Here is a 22,148-nt window from a genome sequence, read left to right on the forward strand (position 1 = left end):
CACCCAGGTCTTTCTGCTCAGGGCTGCTCTCCAGCCATTCCCTGCCGAGCCTGTATTTGTGCTTGGGATTGTCCTGACCCGGATGTAGGACCTTGCACTTGGCCTTGTTGAACTGCATGAGGTTGGCTTGGGCCCACCTCTCCAGCCTGTCCCAGTCCCTCTGGATGGCATCCCTCCCATCCACTGTGTCTACCTCTCCAAAGAGCTTGGTATCATCGGCAAACTTGCTGAGGGTGCACTTGACCCCGTTGTCCATGTCACCGACAAAGATGTTGAACAGTACAGGCTGATCTGTCATAGAAGCACTTCTCTGATTATGTTAAAAAACTTTATGAAAAACTCTAGGGAGATGAAACTTTGAAACCTGGTTGAGTTTTTTTCATTTAAGAGGAGAAAAGAAATTGAGTCTATATAATGAAACTTGACTGTTTCTTAGCAGCTATGAATTTCATCAGATCCTTTTGTGGTTCAGAGCATCATCTAACATAACACAAATTTCAAAATGGGTATCTCAATGTAAATCTGAGTAGAATTAAACAAGAAGGTAACATTGACACTTCTGTAACACATTATACCAATGTTTGGCAGTGCCTTAGGCAAACATTCTTGTACCTTGTGCCCCAGAAAAGTAGAGAACTTTAGCTCCAGTTCTTCATAGCTTGCATCATCACAATGGTCAAGCAGCATATCACAACAAACATGGAGGAAAACATCTCTATAAATATGCTAAAGGAAACAAAGTTTGATATTGCTGTTCTTAAAATGGAAACGCTGTTATAGATACTGAGTGACTGCAGCAGATCTCCTGCTCAAACCTGGATAAGAGTTAGAAATTCTTTTGTGTCAGCTACTCCATTATATTTAAAATGAAGTGTAAGCAACTGGGTAAAGTTAGTAGGTGGACGGCTTTAATTTTCAAGCTCCTTTGCAAGAACAATAATGTAAACTCTGTTGTAGAACTTCAACAGTAATTTCTGCACGGATTGTGCGGCTGCTCTATTTGAGTACCTGCGTTCATAAGGCATGAGAAAGAAGTTGTTACAAAATACTGGATCTGCCTAGTCCAAACATATGCAACGCTAGCCCTGAGCATTTGAATCCTGTAGGTACCACTCTCCAATTCTGTCCTGGTATGCTGAGAGTCAAGCAATTTCCATTTTTAATGTTCTTTAAATACCAAAAGATTCTAAAAAAAAAAAATCTGGAAATGAAAAATTGCTTTAATATAGACTAGTGGCAATCCACGCTCTCTCAATGAGGCAGCATTTTCCTTTGAGCTTTTATAATGTATTGGATTATTTTATATCAAGTTAATTTACTCAGTTAAGATGAACGTGGTCAGATACTTTTTCTCTTGCTCTGCTTTACAGTACTCTCCTTTACTGTAAGTCTTTATGTTGGCTGTCCTCATTATACTAACAACATTGTTGAAAAGTGTCATTTCTAAAGCATTCTTTATTCAGAAGTAATGGCACAGAAAACAATAAACTTCAATAAAAAAGAGAGAAAACATGGGGAAAAGTGAAAAAAATTGTTCTTGATAAATGGAAAAAATCAGGAAAGGGGAAAAATACCTAACCACCACAATGTAATAAAATCTGGCTTATTTAAAGAGACCTGCATATACATGTGGGTATAGCAGGAAGAAAAGTTCTCTGGTCCCAGAAACTGCCTACAAAACCAAGAGCAGATGAATCTACTACTCCTACTAGTATTCCTACTACTACCCTCTTTTTACTTCTAACTTGATTCGCATTAAAACCAAGTTAGAAGACTAGTACTGTTAGTGTTCATTATGTTTTTAACTGTGGAGAGACAAAAGTTGAGATATGCTTAATTTTTAGGACTTCAAAGCTTTCTTTTTTTCAAGGAATGTGCTGATTTGGAGCAGGCTTACATATCACACAAGCAACTAGCTGTGAGGAAAGGAAATATCTGCATCCAAAGAGAAAACAAATCCCTTTAGTAGACTGAAATAATATGTATATTCTGTGTTTATTTCCATTTGCAAGAGGCAAAGAGGAGGCCAAGAGGCTGAATTTCACCTGCAGGTGCTTCCATTTGACATTTCGACCTCTGCTTCCACAGAGGCTGTAAGAAACATCTGTTTGGGCAGGAAACACTTCCTAAACATCACGCTCTATACTGTATATGGTGTGAAGCCAGCCCGAGCAGCTCCTGCTGGCACCTCCCTGCAAGAGCAATGTGTAGAAGAGGCAACTGAAGACGTATCCTCTTGTGCATCATTTGGCAGATAGAAGGGAGTCAGTGCTGCCATTGCTGCCATAGACAGAGGCAAAGTGCACAGGGAATACGGTTCCCACCTTGTAACACTTAATAGGCTACCTAGATTACAAATAACACAGCTGACAAGTTAATAACACACTGGACTAGCATCTAGAAAGCTGCCTATCATAACCTGGACATTAAAGCAAGTCCACTGGCTTTCAGGCTGCCAAGACAATCACCCTACGGTTGTTATTTTTTAATGAGAAAAAAGTCAATCACACTCTGGAATGTCTTCCTAACACTTGGGATCACTTCTTTCTCTTTTATGAGATGGTCTTCAACATGAGGCATTGGAATTTGCAAGGCAGCCAGCTAATTATCTTGCTGTAAAACACCAGCCTTGACGGTTGGCTGCACTCGTTTCTGACATTGTAAAAGTTACACAAGTAGTTCCTGCTAATATTGGTAGAAACTGGGTGCATAGCTCGAGGACAGATTATAGTCTTTGTCTTATAGGACATGAAAATAATTGAGACTCTATTGTCAAGATGTGAGCTTTTCTTTGAGTGTTAATGTGTTTTGGCAAGACATGTCAAAACTATATCTCATATTGAAAGACAGTCATCCGGGAAAGTTAGATAGGAACATGCAAAATGCACAAGCTACCATGCAATTCATATCTTCACCATAGCCCAAAAGCTGTTTTTTCAAGTGGGTTCAGCAATTTTCTGTTGATAAACAAGCGGTTATCCTTGAGGATGACATTTGTTCTCTGTGCTGGACAGTTATCACAAAAAGAAAGTCTCAATTACACCTTTTAAATAAAGTAATTAATGATATTTTTAATCTCAAAAGAAACATAAATGTGTTTTATGCACAACAGTCATACCTTCATTTTTCATTAAGAAAAATACTGTACCAATATTTAATACGTTTAAAGAGTAATGTGGTTTGGGTTTTTTGTTGTTTTTTTTTTTTAATTCAATCTCCCTTTGAAATCAGTGAGTTTTAAATGTTTTAAACATTCTTTTTATTCTTTACAAATAACAACTTTGTGTATCAATTGGTTTAACTCTATGTATGTGGATCACTTACCACTCTATTTTATTTGTTTCTGTATTAGATTCTTCATCTGGTTTTTGCCATGCATAAGAAAAACAACCAGTGTTATGCTGGATTCCTGGTGTTATCCCCAGGAATCAAGAAATCACTGTCTCTGATTCTGTTCATTTTTTGTCAAGCAGATATTATTTTAAATTTCCGAACAACATATGTCAGCAAGTCTGGCCAAGTTATATTTGAAGCAAGATCTATTTGTATCCACTACGTGACTACCTGGTTTATCATTGATTTAATTGCTGCACTTCCTTTTGATCTTCTTTATGCTTTCAACGTCACTGTGGTAAGTACTAACCTGTCTTTTTTAATTGTTCTTTTTTCAAGAGGGGATTGTTAGGGATTTTTTTCTCCAGATCTGGAGACTAAAACTGAATGAACTAAAATACCTTGGTATCTTTTTCACATTTGGTAGTATATTTTCACATTGGATGCTGAAGGAAGGAATACAATGTAGTTGTACATGTTGATTAAAAGTATTACAGGATTGGGTGTCAAAGTGGCCATTCATTATTATGAAAGACACATGTGTACCATGTTTTTTAATTCAATTATCCTTACTCTGTAGACAGTTGCACTTACGTTAGCTTCATTTTTACTTACTGTACTCAAATACATGTTCCTATAGCTTTTGCTCTCTTATGCTGCGTAAGTTCAATTAATTTTTCAAGATTCATAAATTGTTACTGTGGTAAAGTAAATCATTGCTATGGTTGGTATAGTCAGCATTCTTCACTGAACCGGGAATCTACTTTCTCTTTACCTCTGTATTCTGGTGCAAAAATTACAGCATGGTCAACAATTTTTGTGTGTTCTAATATCTAGTACTTACAATTGTCATTAACTTTGGCTTTGGTTTCAAATAATCTTTTTTAGGAATATAATGACAAAGTGCTTAAGCAGCTTTGAAAAAGGTGTGGATCTAATGTTTGGTGATGTCACAATCATCATGGTTTACATTTGTATTGGTTTACTTATGCTAGGACAAAGGTTTTTCTATTGATAGTCCTATTAGATTTAATAAAATAAAAATCTACTAAGAAAACAAACAATCAAAACAAACAAAAACCCACAAACACACACACATACACACACTCAAAATCAGAAAGTTTTATTTTGGAAAAAAATGTTGGCAGAGGTTTCTCAATTTTGTGGATTTTTCACATAAGAGACTTAGGCTTTTAAGCTGTCCACTTTCTAATTCTCAGAATTTTGATCTTTTATGAACAGATGCACTCAATCTCATTTTCATTAAATATGAGTTACAGACAAGTACATAGATGATAGGATAGACACATACCAGAAAAAAGCATAGGAAAACACTAGACAGGATGCCTCCCATGTATCTTCTTTGATTTTATCATTTCGTTCCATTTCCTTTGGCGATCTCCCTTTTCACTCTATATGTTACATTAAGAACTGTCAATCCAATGCTAGCGCAGTAGCTTTTAAAACCAGACAGTTAATAGTTCACGTTCTTCAGTCACTGTTTTTTTATAACCAGTGGGTAATCTATTTAAAAACACTACTGTCTCAGTTTATCCCTTACATTAAAGCCAAACAGCCAGTATAACTGTGTTGCTTTATTTCCATTAAGAATTTTTCATTGAATGAACCAGGTCTGATCTTTTCCTTCAAGAGAAAATTAAAATAACAAAATTGATATTGTTTTCTTCTTCTTTTTTTTTTTTTTAACTGGGAAAACTTTTATGCTTTCCATACTGAATTCTGGAAAATAAAGTATTATCCAATAATTATCTTTACAGTTAAAATGTCACAATATTAAAAAATCCTACTACAGTATGATTGATACACATCTTCTATCTATTGTACTTTTAAACCTTTTTATCCCTAATAAGATTGCTAATATGGTGACTAAGAATACCCAGGGGCATTGAAATGTCCCTCCGTTAGCAGTGGATCCTTAATGCGATAATTAATTATATATTAAGTCCTAACAATAAGGCCCAAGTAATAAACAATATATAGCTGTGTTGATCTCATAATTAACTTTGACTGACCAGCACAGCTCCCTGCATGCTCCAAGAGTTAAATGCCTTGATAAAAGTTTTTGCAAGGTCCAGTCTGCTTCCTTCATTTGCTTTGGCTGACTCTGGTGGCTAACCGCTCCATAGTCAAGACCACTACACAGTAGAGAGTCAAGGGCCAACGCCCTCTTCTCTCTGGTAATTGCGAGCAAATCCAGAATTCGGGAGTCTGCACCCTGCGTTCACCCCAGCAAACTCAGTCAGTTTGCTCTCTCTGTGATTCCTCAGTGAGAACTCAGTGCCTTACTATATCATATTCCTTATCGTGCCAAGACTTGGCAACTGTTAATGTGATCCTCAAGATAACATTGACTATCAACTGTTTCAAGAGTGGGGGGAGGTGTTAATCACATTCCACTGTTTTCAGACTTGATGATTTAATAAGCCATTTCCTCATGTCTGTTCTCAGATTTTCACTCCATCGACTCTCAGATGTTGCCTCAACAGAACGGTGAGAAGGGGCATCAGGGAGCATCTCACTCCTTTGCTGTTCAGGCCCCGGCACAAAGGCCAAACCTTTAGGGATGCTCTAAATTCTGGAAGCTATAGGTATAGTGCCATACATACCTGTGTATGTATGGCACATAAATGTCATCCTCCAGTTGGAGATTTGTGGAGTTAGAGTGCGAGAAAAAGCTGTGGTCTCTCACCATCCCTGGAGATATTTTGAAAGACAAAAAGTGAAACTGTATGAGTTGGCTCTACTGCGTCGCTCTTCAGAGGTCTGAGACCTCAGGCACATTCCTGCCTAACCTCAGTGCCTGCTGAGATCCCAGAGCCTTCCATGCTTGTATTCATCTGACATAAACAATCCCTTAGTCTGTGGAAATGTGGTGCAAAATGCTGTCAAAGTAAAAAACAGGCCATTAAGCGCTAATTATAATGATTGAATCTGCTTCTCTCTGAATAACTATTGGTGGTTATAGAGCAAGAGTATCATTTTTTGAGGAAAACCAACTAACCAAGCAGACAAAAAGGATTAAAGATCCCTGTTAATAGTAATTTCTTAAAATGTATCATGATTCCTTATTAATTCTTTTTTGCTGTAGTAGATGATTCTTCCAAGCAGAGAATTTCATCACTTCAGTTTGTAGCAACTTCATTTCTCAGTATTTCTCAGCACTATGCTATGATTGAATTTGCATTACTTTTAGATAAGATTCTGTCTCTGTCATTTTGACAGAAAAAGGTTAACGCAGCTAGTCTAAAATGATTAACCAAATGGAAAATTTAGATGGTTTTATATCTGGGGGCAAAGCAAAATCTATGCAGGCACAAGTACGAGTGCTGACTCCTCATTTTGTCTTTCTAAATTTGTGACATAGAAAAGAAAGCTGCTTGATGGCATTTCGGTTCTTCCAATGACAGATTGGACACAATACAAGAAGAGCGTTTGGCATGACTAATGAGAAAAATCGATGCAATTACATATGATTAATTACATCTGTGGTCAAATTTATGCAGAAATTATTTTGAAATGAGGTGGTCTTTAGGCCTTAAAACAATATATGTTTCCGCACTAAAAAAAATGTCACTGTTTTTACATCTTTCAGTGTTCTGTAACTTAATAAAAATGGTCAGAATTTGTCACAAGTGGTAACTGGCAGGGCACACTTATTCCTTATTTGTAAGAATCTAATAAAAAATCATTTCACCTAAGTTATCATTATTTGGTTGTGATGCGGTTGAACATAAGCACCCATGTAAAGATGAAAGCTCGAATGTGAAGGCCGTAGCACATGTATAATCATTCTATATACAATCATATATAAGTTTATATTACTACAAGACCTGGAAGAGTCAGTCATGAATGGGGATCCCTTTATGTTAAGACTGCAACAAAACCACATTTGGTTCAAACAAGCTGATGAGAGATAAGAAAAGGAGACTTTGGGAAATTAATTACCACAGAAAAAGAGGCAGTTTGTATAGTGGCATGGCATTCAATTAAAATAATTACATTTTAATAGTTATATGATTATATTAATACAAACATAACAATTGCTTCAAATATTTTACAGCCTTCTGCCTCAGACTTGAAGATATTCTTGTGCTTAAGGCCACAGACATAACTAATTTCACTGACTTACTGTAGATGACGTAAGATGGATAAAAGAAATACGAGAGAAGACTTTGTAATTGTTTGTGTGCCCTAATGTCAGATCTTATTCCTGACAGCAGTGAACTTCAAAGTATTTTAAAACGTGTCATGTTTTTGTCAATTTTATTTTTTCCCCTGCTACATGCATGAGAAAAAATGTAAAGTTTCTTGTGAAAAAAAAAATTGAAATCACGGGCAGTAAATACTGCATGAAGAAGCTTGTGGGAGAACTGCTTATGCACTATCAAAACTATAGTGGAAAAAAAAAAGAATGTTTGTAGATTATTTTTTTTTTTTACAGGTTTCCCACCTAAATTAAATAATTTCCCACTGAAATAAAATCAATGAATTGTTAAGTCTTCATGAATAAATCTAAAATACCCCATGTTACAGAACTTATCAGTCAACCTGGACCTAACTGTTAGTGAATGCACACCTATAAAATTAAGATTTCAGATTATTAGTTTTCGTAACAGAAACAGAAAGGCTTATCTTCAGGTTATTCTGGATTAGCAAAAGCTAAAGGACGTTGATCGAGCTATGCTTTTAGACTTTCCTTTCAGAGAGCTCATTATTTTGTTCTGGGAAGGCTGTGGGAAGACATGTCAAGTTTGTTGCTATTTTTCTAGCTGATGCATGTATCCTGTATCAGCCAGGTGCCCAGTAGGTATTAATCCTAATGTCTCATTAATGAAAGGGGGGGAAAAAGCTTTCTGTTCATGAAAATTATACCTATTTAATCTTCAAAAAATTAAATTAAAAATATTTAGGATCTTAATCTGCATATTGTTTGATAAGTCTACCCAACAGCTGAAACATGAGACAAGTATATTCCATGCAAAACTGGGAGCTGTGCACACTCTGGTGTGGATGTAGGATGCTCTGGAGGGGATGGGGTCATCCAGAGACTCCTCACTTTGTGTATTGCTGCATCTCCTCTGAGGCCAAAGCCCATACACTTCATAAACTGATGTATACTTACAGTGCTGAGCAGATCAGGTGCTGCTTTTGCCACATACACTTGAAAGGAAATAATATTTTAGGTGAGGAATTTAAGTAGCATTAGAAGTTTTAATACAATTTTTTTTGGATTCCAACTTAGTGCAGAGCAGTAAAGTGTGCCCAGGCCCCCAAACACGGGTTTAAATTTGAAGAACAAATCTGAGTCTCCGCTCATTTCTCTGCTTCCTTATTCTGCAAAATATCTGCTGTATGTTGTTGCCTCTTCCAAGCTTAATTATTCAGCTGGTTTCGTCTCATACGTAGTTGAGTTAGGCCTACTGTTTGGTTATTAGAAGAAACTGAAAAACAGCATGTACTTGAAGATGTTTGTCGTGTGGTATCATATTGGAATCAAATGAACATTAGTCAGTTTGACAATTACGTTTCTGTTTCAGAGCAGGGAAGGATCCATTTTTTGCATGAACATAAATTTTTAAGTTAACTCCTAAAGAAGACTTTGCATGCAAAAAGACAAAATGAAAGATCTTCCAATATTTCAGTTTGTTTGGTTTAAATCAGAAACCATAAATATGTACGTACACAGTGAAAGTGAACATTTTTTTTTAGCCATCTTCTTTGCTATTCTCTGCTGTCTTAAGTTTTAGCCTAAACATAACACGCAGCTATGTAACTGAACGAAGAGCGGGCAAAAATTCATAGAGCTTTAGAATTTCCTTTCGTTGAAACATGAGAACTGTGTGATAGAAGTCAACTGCTGACGAGCTGCTTTCTCTCCCTGTGCCCCCAGGTTTCTCTTGTCCACCTCCTAAAGACAGTGCGTTTGCTACGCCTCTTGCGTCTCCTTCAGAAGTTGGATCGTTACTCCCAGCACAGCACAATTGTTCTCACGCTTCTCATGTCCATGTTTGCCTTGCTTGCTCACTGGATGGCCTGCATTTGGTATGTCATAGGGAAAAGGGAGATGGAACAGAATAACCCCCTTACCTGGGACATAGGTAAGTTCTTCTTTCCACCATATACATGCACATATATATGGACACATGTGTATATATGCATATTTATGTATGTAAATATATAAAAATACATGTATATGTCACTCAATATTTCCTTTTTTGTTTAATCTTATACAATAATTTAGTGCTGTTTGTAGAGAAAAGGAAGAGATTGGTAAAAGGAAGGATTTCAGGTCAATCTGAAAAAGAGGGTTAAAGTGAAAAGAAAATGGGAAAAGTAGAAAACAACGAGATTTTTAAGAGTCAGTGTTTGGGAAATTGAGGATCTGGATAGGAAAGGGCTAGATAGACTGTGTAGAAGAGTAGATGAGAACGTTCATCCTGTTTTTGCAAATTAGGCAAATTCTTCAACAGAGGCATTCCCTCGAGTGAGCTGATTATTCCTTACTATACATTGAAACAGATAGGCCCTGAAACACCGTCAGGTTAAAAACTCCCTTCAGAAATATTGTATAGCTGGTTTACAGGCTTTGCTTTTTGCACAGCAGACCAGGTGTTTATCAGTGGAGAGATGGTTTTGGACTGCTTAATTTTGATCCAATGTTTAGTTTCTACCCCAGCCTTCATTCTGTTTTCATTGAGTGTTCCGGATTGACTCTACATGTTAAGCTCCTCCTTTTTTTTTTTTAGGTTTATTATTACTTCTAGGGGTTGTACCCATGTATGTTGGGGGAATATGCCTTGTACAGGAGCCTGTCATCACTAGGTACTTGTACACTCTTGAGGGTGTGTTACCCGCTAGCGCAACAGCTGATACTCCACATCTTCCTACACGGGTCATTCGGGCTTTACTATAGCGGTGCATTTCTTTTGCTGTCTCTCTCAGATACCATATCAGTATCAAGTATCCCTTTTTCTCCGTTTTCTTTCTGGTTCCTTGTGTTCTATCTTTTTAATTCTACTTGTATTTACCTTTAGCCTAAATCTATTATGTGGTCACTGAAGCAGGAGAGGAAACAAGGCCAGCAATAAAATTAACTGGAAGGGGGGGGGAAGCCTTGCTAGTTTTCTTTATGCTGTTAGATACTAAAGACATGATTAAAAACCATGTGAATAATTTAGAATATGTAGGTTATCTGTGAGAGGAAAAGAACGCGCATCTCTCATAAACAAAGAGTATGTAATGGTGACACAGAGTTTCCCAACAGAAAAAATATCTGGTGGGGGAAATGATGCAAACACCTGTGACCAAAGGTTCCATGATGTGCATTCAAACTGCATTATGCCCTGTTCTTGTCTCCTTTAATTTTTCTTCTCTCTTCACCCCATTATCATCTATCCAAATATCACCTAATAACTATAAGTCTAAAGGAAAAATGACAAGTATGTTACAGGTGCCTGACCTCAGATGAGGTGAGGATGCTAGGTCAGGAAAAGGAAAAGAAGAAAGAAAGTCCAATAAATACATCTCTCCAGTTTGTCCATCGGTTACTGAAAGCCTTGTGGAGTCTTTTTATTTTTCTAGTTGGTTGTTTATTTCTCCTTCCCTTTGTAAACCAGGTCTGTGACCTGCTGCTGAACTCCTCATAGAGTGCCAACTCTCAAAGAAAAGACTGCAGCTGTAGGGGAGAATATACAAACAAAGCCTATGGTGCACAAATTGGTCAAATACTGCTAACAGAAAAACAAATCCAGATAATAACAATAATAATAAAAAAAAAAAAAAAGAAGACGACTCTTTCTGGCAGGAAGAAGCTAGGAAGACGCATTGTCATCTTATATAGGCCAAAAACGACAGCTGATTTCAAAGCATTCATTGCAGTCCCAATGATGAGGATGGGCTGCATCCTTGCTCCCCTGTGGGGCTGCTGGCCCCGCTCCCCATGCAGCTTGTCCCTCTCCCTTTTCCTTCAGCTGAGGCCGCATTCAGGAAATTCTCCTTACATATCCTGGGGCTCTTGGCGTTTACTGCTACAGAAACATTAACTTTCACCCCTCAGTTTTGTCCTCTCTTGGGCAATGGCAGTAATAAGCAAATGTCCCAACAACCTCATCAGAACAAATCCCAGTTTAACTGGAACAGAGCCATTTCACAGAAGTCCTACCCATGTCTCAGTGAAGAGTATTGTATCTGGGTTATCACGCACTGATCATCTTCTAGGGGGCTTCCTAGGCAGGAACTGCTCCTTAGCAGCCTCTCACCACTGGCTCATCTCAACGTGAGGCCCGGTGACCTCCCCTGGGCAGCTGCCGGCGATGCGCCTCCCCATGGCTGGGCCAGGGCACCTCTTAGTGGTGTGTTCTCTTAGGCTTTAGACTCCTACCTGGCGAAAGGGCTTCGCTGTTGAGCTTACAGCCTGATCTTATTTTAGGCTTTCTCCAAAAGCGTGTTTTTGCATTTTTGTCTGGAAAGCTGTTCTACCACCTTCATGGATAGTCTCTAAAATATTTAGATGCTATAAATGTATAATAAATATTATACTGCAATGACTCCTGCAAAGCACCTAGACATACTAGTTCTGTATCTGTCAGAATGGTTATTTCTAAGTTCTCTCTAGCACTAAGTTAAATATTTTATGGCTTTGGGGATATTTTAGTTGTTTTGTTGTGTTGGTTTTTTTTTTTTTTTTTAAGGGAAACACTTTTAAAAAGTTAAAATATTAGAAACTGATTTTTCAAAAAAGAGCTCAGAAAACTCCAGATACCTGACATGAAGCCACTGTTTTGCAAAGACCACTTCAACACTGACAAAATTTCTCTTTAAGCTTATGTGTCACATATATGAGCAGAAAAATACGATTATGTAATTTCTTCAATCAGTGCAAATTCTATTGCTCTCCACTTGCAAACTACTTGCTGGTGAAACACAATGAAGTTAAGGCTTGGCTCTCTGTGTGCTATAATTTTTGCTACTCTAGTGATACACAGCTGATTATATATAGCTACCCTTTCTTTTCACCTTAAGAAATCTTCAGATGACCAGTCTACTACACCTGCTGCAACACAGCATCCATGTAGGCGATATATCAGGGGGAGAATGGTAGTATGGGAGGGGTATGAGTGACCAAGCAAAGTAAAATGAGATCTGGAGATCATAATAAATCACAAAAAAAATAATGCACATGAGAGATCTTGCTTGGGGTATAATAAAGGTAGTGTTATTGTAAGACACCAAGGATATTATGAAGGCCCCAACTGGAAATTTTTGTGCCACTTTGGAGAGCATGTAAAAGAGATTTTTTACTGCAGGCAAAGCAGTAGAATATGATCCTTAGTCTTGTATTTACAGGTTTTAATTTTTAAACTTTTAATTTTATTACATTAACATCAAAACTGGAGGCTCAAGTTTCCATCAATAGGTCTTATACAAAGTTCATTCCAGGCATTAAGAGGTTTTCTAATTGGTGGCACCAAAAATACAATGTAAAAAATAGAATTCCTATACTTTTTTTGTTAAGAGGAATGTGTCTCCCCCTTGGAAAGTACGCTTTTTATTCTTCACTGTAGTGTCTCAGGTGGTGTCCACCTGAAAAACCAGTATCCTGGGTATGGATGCTGCAATGCATACAACATCTGAAATATAGGGACAGGTTTGTTCTAAGAAAGGAAAACTATGCCTGGAATAAAAAGATTTATTTGCTTTTTATGTTTGCTTCTATTTTGGGGGGAGAGGCGGAGGGAGAAAAAAAGCTTTTAGCAACTTCCTTACTCCATTTAGCGCTTCTTCAGAAAGCCTGCAGCACAGATTTCAAGACCAAGATTTTCCTAACACTTAAAGCAAACATTTTAAAGCTGCAGTACTGTTAGCATAATACTTTGGACCTTGCTGTGCCATCAGATATGCACCATAGCCCAGATCTCACAACACTGACTTTAGTGGGAGCAGCTTTTGCTTCTGTGTATCTCTTTCTCTGGCTAATTTAAATAAATGAGGTGCTTAATTTGCATTTGGATTGGGGCAATGGGAGTGATAAAGTTCTCCCTATGAAAATACCCAGTACTGAAATGTGTATTTGCTTTGTTCTTTCTGGGCCTAATTATGAGCCTTTATTTCATTTTTATTTTTTTTTTCCTTGTTCAGGCAACATTCTCCTTGCAAATAATTTAAAAACATGGTTACATTCACAAATTTAGCTGTGTGGTTGCACAATAAGAAAGATATAGTGTCTGGGAATATTATTCATGAACTGTCATGACATAGTGGCATTGGGACACATACCAGTGTAATATAATGTTAAAATCTGGATCTCTTGCTTAGCTCTAGTATTGCTATTTTAATGGATTACATGAGGTATTTGGAAGATATCCAGTATGGGCACTGTTTTCATGTGCTAGAAACCTTTACCTCAGCAAGTTCTTCCATCTCAGGAAAGACTTGTTCCACGTGCAGCAGCTTGACTCTCATATCTGATAAAAACATGACTCCTGGACCGGCCATTCTCACCCGCCTAAGGCAGCGGTACGCTCCTTGTCCTGCTTTTCCCTTCTAGCTTTTTCAGATGCCTCTCCGTTACATTCCACCTTGTTCCCCTCATTTGTTCTCATTGATGAAACAGATGTTTCCCTGAGACACGGCATGGTTTTCGGCAACCTGTAGAATAAGATTAATTTTCTGTTAGCTGATACGGGGTAGAGGCTAGACTGTGTTGAGGTTCTTGGCTGATCTTACCACTGTAATTCCATTGACTTCAGCATATTGGCTTTCGTTTCTATAGGTTTAACTGGTATCGGATTTAGGCATAGGTTCTTTATTTGCTGGCTGCTCTTTTGAATTAGTATATACGGAGCTATTCCCCTTCAAGTTCTTATCAAATATGAGAAATGACTTTTCGATCTGTCTCTACGGGAAACAGATAATACTGAAAATGTTTCCTGTTGCTAAAGGCATTCGTTCCGTGGGAACCATATGAGCTGTTGAAACTCAGCTGTCTTGAGTGTAGTGAGGAGATTAGGAGAAGGCCAAGAGTCAGGATGCTGGTTCCCTTAGATAGTCAAAGCTGTCAGGTATAATTTGTGTAATTGTCTTGAAAAAAAAAAACCTTTCTGTCCACCAGAAATTCAGCTGCAACTTTTTGTTAGTCCACCCACAGTACCACTTACAACATTTTGACTATGGAGGAGTTGTTATCAAAGCAAAATTTAAAACAAAACAAAACAAACCCAAAAAACTGTGCTTTTATAGAAAAAAAAAGTATATGTGTTTTGTTTGGGAGAAGCTTTCGAATCAGGAATGTAAAGGTTATTCTTCAGTTCTTTAAATTTTTGTTTCAATAAAATGCCTCTACTCTTATCTCAAGATTTTACTCATCTTCTGTTTCGTAATTTACAGCACTTCTGAAAACCAGAGCTCAGTCATGACTGAACCACTGTACTTTCACGTGGTCTGCAATAGAAAACTTCCCCCCGACACTTCGTTTATCACACACTTGTGGTCAGAGCCTTTAAAGGGATACCTGGCTCCCAGTGAAGGATTTACACCGAGTTAGCTCTCAGGGCAATGGGTGGCAGATTTAGGCACAGAATGAGGTGCATAGCACCCGAGTGGAACCAGTAGGAGATGCTGAAAATAGAGTTTCGTCGTCAGGCCCTTTCACTGGAGGTTTATATGCCTCACGCTGGGCTGCAGGGAGGTTATAAGCCCTTCTCACAGGTACTGAAGGACATGTGTGTTTCATGTAATGGAATTTAACGTAGAAATCCCTCAAACAGTGTTGATCCAAACTGGTAAATCTAGCAGTGTTGATTTTTCTGAAAGTTTACCTGTGTTTGCTCAGTGTGGCACCTGTGCTAGTAAGGATTGCCCCTTTCTGCAGCGGTTCGTGCACTCCTCTGAGTCTGCACAAGCAGCTTGGGGTTGTCTCCATCTAGAGCACAGACGTGAAGCAGATTGTTCTGGTGAAGAACAAAGCAAAAGGCCAGTGATTTCTTTTGGTCACAGAAGGAGGGAGGGGCATTTTTACCAAATGTCACTTTTCTTCAGCATGGGGTTCAGACACTGGAACTTGTGTACAGAAGATAGGTACAAGGCAAATATCTTTAAGAGGGCACCATGTCTTGGTGTATGGGTTACTTGACTCGGCTTTCTTTCTGGGCAGCTCTCTTCCTTGAGTCCTGCTTAGTTTTTTCCTTCACAAACTGATGTGATTTCACCAGAGGAATGGCCAATGCCTGAGTCTCTACCCAGAGTCTCCAGTGTCCAGGTGAATCTAGAGATGAAGGTTTGGAGTCTCCAAGGCTGAGGAGAACAGACATCTGAAGTCTTTCACGTTTCTTTTTATTAATAAGGTGTTTAGGTGAAATGGCAATCCACGTACTCTTTTGCAATTAAATTTGCTATACACTGATGGCTGAGAGGCGAAGAACAAGAGTTCACAACTACCTTCCCCATTGAGTCCTTCAGGGGATTTAGATGCAGGGGCAAGGTGGCTGAAGGACTTCCACCACACGCAGACAGGAGAGATGTTCTGGGTGTCTTAATCATGTAGAGGTGATGGTATTTCTGGTCTGATGCAGAAGTTGGCTGATACAGACTGTCCAAAATGTAGGTGTCTAGTGTCTTAGAAAAAAAGTTTATGTTATACTTTTGAGCTTGGGTTCTTAAATTCTGTCCAAGTCCCGTGTGGCTCCCTGGTAGCTTCAGTCTTATCAGAATTCTGTAAGTCAGCATCAAGCTGAAATATCCGTTAAGTAAATCAATGCCCTGTAACTCTCTCGAGTTTCAACAGCTTGGGAAGTTTTTGCTGCTGGGAAGCTTTTTCCAAGCTTATGCTAGGAAACGTGAGGCAGCCTTTGTTAGCTTTCTTAAGGTCCTGAGATATTTTGCCAAGAATTCTGAAGATGCAGATCTAAGCATATCCTTGACGAGATATTTGCATCATAGGTACATTTATTCAGGTTAAAACTCAGGCTATCTTTTCAGAAAAAAGACTATTTTTAGGTATGTGTATCTGCTAGTTTTTCCTCAAATAATGTATGTCAGTGAGCTAATACAAGTTTCTGGTGCTCTTGGACCCAGGAAAACCATGGAGTAAATAAAAGTAGAAATCTTATTGGAAAAATCGGCATCATTACTCCCATTCTTGGTCAATATAATGTATAATTTGTTAAAGCCATAATTAGTTAACTCTTGACTCTTCATATTTTTATGTTATATTAATCCTCACTATGGTAGAAACAGGTAGATATTTATGTATCATGAAGTTTTTGCAAAGCAGTTTAACGACTGAAATGGCTAGATGTGATGAAAGAGGTGCTATCAAAGTTGAGATAGAGGCTTGTTTTTTATTATTTTTTATATATGACTTGTCTTAACTATTAACGGTCCCGGATCATTCCAGCTCTGTCCCTGTACAACATTTTCTTCTGTTAGAGAATTAATAAATTTATTTTTGAATGTGATGTGAGCAGTTTTTACCAAATCCAAGCATTCAAAAAACAGAATAAAAAGTAGTATAAAAAATGAGATTTTGAAAATGTGTGTGTGTCCGCTTTTGAACCCTCTGAGATTCTTATTTTCGACATATTCTTAGTAATATTAGCAACCAAGAAGTTAATGTTAAAAAGGTATGAAAACTGAGATTTTGTGTGATCACAGCTCTCTAGGTAGTACTGGGGCTGTCAGGAAGATCAGCTGAGAAAAGATATGGGGTAAAACTATAGCGCTAAGGAATGATCAGGTTTCAGACCCAGTTGATGTGTTTGGTGCGTGCAGGTACATGTACCTGCTTCTGGATTCCAGCCCTACCTTCTGGAGTTTGAGTCTGGACCTATGACAAAACAGTTTTGAGTAATTTCAACAAATGTTCAACTTATTAAGAGCTAGTAATAACGAGCTACAACCGGAGTCTTGGGAAAGACTGTAGCTGGCACCTGCTTTTGCATTGCCGGGCAGGTGGCAAGGTTCAGCCCAGGTCCACAGCACTTCCTGCTCTGCTTTGGTCATGTCTGTGGAGGGTGGGAAGAGCAGTTCGGTTTGTTTTGTTGCACTGATAGAACTAAGTGGATCCTCTTCACTGCCAGAGAGAGCACTTGGAAATTTCCAAGGCTCTTGGCCGAGAAATCTGTATTCTGCTATAAAATATTGGTCTGGTTTCACCCCTCCAAACGCACGCATCCATCAGGTTCGAATCAGCATGTGTAGATTTATGAATCCTTGCAGGGGAGGAAACAACTTCATGCTGACTAAATTGCACAGGACATCATTCACTAGTCGTGATTAGTTCATTTCAATCTTTCATCTCTGTACTTGACTGTTTTTATTCTCTCTTTCAGTCTGCTTGGATATGTTTTTGGTTATTGATATTCTTAATTTTTTGTCATTGGTTATAACAGAACCTGTTATTTTGGAACTATGGTCCTTTCTGGTTTTTATTAAGCAACTTTAAGAAAAAAAGACTTTAAAAAATACAGTTGTGTCACGCATGAGTCCTGACATCTTCAATTTAGTAAAATTAATTATAATGCTCTGTTGACCTGGGGTATCTGTATTGATGGTCCATTGCTGGGTGGAATATACATACCCGTATACTCAGCTGCTTTTTGTGTATGTTGGGAGGGGTGGGGCTGAAAATTCGCTTCTAACTAATATATGAAGGAAATGGTTGATGGTTACCACTCTTGTGAAGTATTTTGGGGAATCAGTGTCTAAGAGACTCAGCCAACTAGTTTGGGTTATTTCTGGCAGCACTTACGTGAAATAAGTGGCCCCTGGACTGTCATACACGACTAATAAATGGGAATAAACTAGGCAACCAAAAGAATATGATTGCTTTGAAGCTATGAAACTTTTTAAAGTACTTATCTCACAAATAATTACAGCAGCACTTGTTACATTGTACATCCTTTGAAAAAGACAAGGGCGCACCACAGTACTGAAGCATTTCACAGTGATGATGTATTCTAAGGCAGCTGAGATAGAAACTTTAAGCCCTGGGAGAATACCTTACACTAGAAAGCTTTTAAATATTTGCAACATTTTTTGAATCCTTTTGAGTTTTACTCCTCAGTAAAAGTAATGCTTTTATTGTACTCCCAATGTGTAGATTTTCCACGAATTGATGTTTGAGGTTCACAATTTCTAGTCTTGTAAGAAATAAAATAGATAAATTAGATAAAATCATGAAGAAATTATAGTGACTAAATGTACATATTTGTGTCTAAACAACTTCAAAATGTTTCCATAAAGTCTGCTGGATAACTTACCTGAATGGTTAAAACAATTCTGGTGTAGAATACTATATATGAGACTCAATTTGGAGAAGCTTATAGTGTGAAATATATATAAAAGAAAACTTTTTCTTTTAGCTGATTGGGTTACACTTTTGAATAAGTATAACTAGGGAGGGAAAGTTCATCCTGTTTTTGAAGAGGAAATCCCATTTGCAGGGAACCAGAGTTATGCACAATTTTTAGTACAATACGAGCAGAGGCACATAGTATTTCACTCCTTTGTCAGTCTGTTAGAATAGACACAGAAAAATTTAACAGCTACAAGGGGGTTTTATATGCACAGCTGTAATCACCTGGACATGTGCTGGAACTGTGTGTGGAAACGTGTCTGACAATGGTAAAGACCTTCACTTACAAATGAAGGTCTCATAAAGGCTTATCTGAAAACCTGGCCCTACTTTTCTGCCTGCTTTATATGTAAAACATACTTTCTAGGAAGGGTTTTCTTTATTAATATTCCTCATTTCAGACCTGCGTATACCGGACCTTGTCAGGAATTAAAATAGAAATTTAAATTTTAAAATATCCATAGAAATTAATTTTGCGTAAATAATTCAGTTTTGCATTTGAATACCCAAACCACTATTTTTGTGATGGAGAGTTGCCAAATCAAGATGTCATTTGTTGAACTGAACTGAAGCTTTTCCCTTGCTTTACATTTTAACATTAATTTGTATTTCAGCTGCTTTGAGCCTTAGTAGGTTTTATTCTGCCATTCTTCCCTGCTGTTCTTTTCTACAGGCTCAGTTCCTTGATTAAACTGTATTTTCCTTTACACACCGTACTTTGCCTTCTGATTGAACCATTTTAGCAATCACAGAATACCCCAGGACTGAGACACCCCATTAGATTTGCAGCCCAGACAAAATAGGGATGAAAGTAGCTTATTAAAGGGAGTGTGAAGGTTTTATGTAGTTATTAATACATTTCCAATATTTTGTACCTATGATGAAAATTTTGGACAATTTTTAAGTGACAAGTAAAAATCTGGTGTGTGGACGAAGCCCCTGAGATTTGACAAAATTGAGTGTCCTGCTGCATTTACGAGCAGATTACCTACATATCATTTGTTAATTCAACAAAGCAGTTTTTATCTCAGTGGAAAAGCTGCATCCGGACCAATTTCTGCAGCCATAATAGACATTCTCAGTGCCACACGTTGGGGGAAAATCTGCTCAGTATACACCCCATAAGAGGCAATAGTCCCAAGAGGTAAAATAACACCGTGATCTTTCCACGTGACATCTGTAATGGGAATACCATAGAGTATGATTTATTGAAAGATGTGCAAATAAAGTGCATATAAGCCTTGCTCAGCCAATTAGAAATTACATCAGAGTCTTTAAAGCTTAACTGCTGTACTTTGAATCGTAGAAATGTTGCCTGGAGAAAACATTTGGGGTTTATTTTGTCCAGCCAGCTAGCTGAAACAGGACAATCACCAGCACTAAATCGGGTGAGACACAGCTTGCTCCATCCAAGCCCTGAAAGCTAGCAAGGCTGGAGAGGCCTCCTTCTCTTTGGGTAGCTTGTTCTAGGGTTACGGTACCCTCCTTGGAGAGCTTTGTACCAGTTTGTGAAAACATTAGTGTCTATTACGCATTGGTGTAATAGGATGTTTTGTTAGGATTTCTCAGAAAATTCTACTTCTGGTTTCACAGCTCACGGCTTGGCTGTTCATATTACAATGTCTCAATCCAGTTTAAACCCACAAAGCCTTTGCTATATATTATGAAATCTTTTCAGCAGCTGCTTCAATATTTGATTGGACTACCTCTTTCAGCTCCATCACATAGGTAGAGATCCCAGGGTGTTAGAATGCCATATTGCGTTCCATAGACATCCCATAATGACTAAAATTGCTTTTTTCCTCTATAGCACAAGCATGCTTTAGATTTTTAATCTAGAAACATCCTTTATGTATATTCCTGTTTTCTATTTATTTATTCTTTTTCCTGCCCTTTAACAGAGCAGGTGCTTGATAAAAGAAGGGTTTTCCTGCTACCAGAATAGAAAATCATTTCCATATCAAAACGAAGAAATTATTCAAGACTCTTTCCTTTCGAGGCTTTCTTCCATTTTCACATACCTTGGAAAATATTTGTGCTTCTTTTGTACTTTCAGGTGACAGTGCTTAAAGTTAACTAGTAACTACTTTCAGCAGAAGAAACCGATGTGAAGTTGTGAGAGTATGTCATGGCATGCTACAGTCTGTAAAGTTTTACACAAGACAGATTCTGTAAAACTAATTATACTTAATTATTCTAAATAATTTTCACTGTCAGATCTAAGATAGCTATAGATAAAAATGGTAATGCATAGGATTTCCTTATGTCGCGCGCTTTGAAAAGACTGTCAGATCTGCAGACACAGATGTTTTATTTCAGAACTGCTGTAAATTACACAATCTTTAAACAAGTAGTGTTCTCTCTCATTAAGTCACTAGCTTTCTTCTTTACTTTTTACTTCTTGTTTACATCAAGCATTCATTACATTGCAAATTCTTGTTTTGCTATTATGTTAAGATATAATCTGGAACCAAATATCCCCTGATGTTGATTTTCCCCTCTCAAAAGCCAAATATCTTTGGATCTCAACTTCCTTGATTCAAATGACACATAGAAAAAATCATATTAAAAATGTTACTGAGGTTGTAGATTCAAGGATCGCAAAATTAAGACAAGGCAAGAGCAAATAAAGTGTGGATACAGTTTATCGTATGGCTGCCTGCCTGGGGCAGGGTCCTGGTCCAGAAAGTAACACAGCGGCTCCTTAGGTAAGAACGCAGAGGAAAAGACTTAGGTGATATTGCGAAACCTATGGAGCAAGCAAGGAGAGGATTGTAGTGAGGGTTAGCATACTTAGCCGTTACCTAACTAGCGTGGACGCTATTAGTGTAGAAGACAAGGAGAAATGGATGTCATGTAGACTGCAACGGCCTATACTGACCCGAACTGAACTCCATACTGCCGTATCATCCCCCGTGTGATTACGCAGGCGAGGGGGGCGAAAACTGGCATGGTTTTGTTGCAGTTCCACAATTACTCTTTCATTTGTGGTTAGACCTGCTAAAGGGAATCACTTCTGTGCTGAGGCACCTGCCCCTGTTTTACCAAGCTGGGAGGCTGCGTTGGAACAGGTGGAAGCTGCTGAAAATTGTCTTGATTGCCGGAGTGGGGGAGACAGCAGGAGTGGGGGAGGTATCGACTGTCAGGGACCACCTATTGCATTATTCGGCCTTAAGAAGCAAAGAAAACGCTTACAGAGGAGTCCTGAAGTAAACAGCCCCACTCTCACAGATTGCTGGACATTAAACAAGCAGTACGAAAATAAGTGTAGCATATTTCACTGCTTTTATAAAAGCTCTTGATATTTTGCTGTTGCAAATAAGTAGTACTTTCTTTTACAGAGATTTTAAGGTATTGATTAGCAGCCTCATTGCCCCCAGGAGAATCTATTTGCAGATTCAGAGTCAGGACTTTTAATATACTCGCAGTTAGGACTCAGAAA

General features: G+C 38.1%; 1 protein-coding gene across 1 annotated transcript in view; it reads left to right on the plus strand.

Annotated features, from left to right (window-relative positions):
• The window catches only part of KCNH8 (potassium voltage-gated channel subfamily H member 8), a gene marked incomplete at both ends in the record, with an annotated part of 202,445 nt that overhangs the window by 121,379 nt on the left and 58,918 nt on the right, over nucleotides 1-22,148 (plus strand). The window contains 2 exons of the mRNA XM_082479203.1: nucleotides 3,474-3,631; nucleotides 9,245-9,452. Of these exons, the coding sequence (XP_082335329.1) occupies nucleotides 3,474-3,631; nucleotides 9,245-9,452 (366 nt within the window). The remainder of the gene's footprint in view (nucleotides 1-3,473; nucleotides 3,632-9,244; nucleotides 9,453-22,148) is intronic.

Source organism: Vanellus vanellus (assembly GCF_965231255.1).
Source record: "Vanellus vanellus genome assembly, chromosome: 2".
In the NCBI taxonomy this organism is placed as follows: domain Eukaryota; kingdom Metazoa; phylum Chordata; class Aves; order Charadriiformes; family Charadriidae; genus Vanellus; species Vanellus vanellus.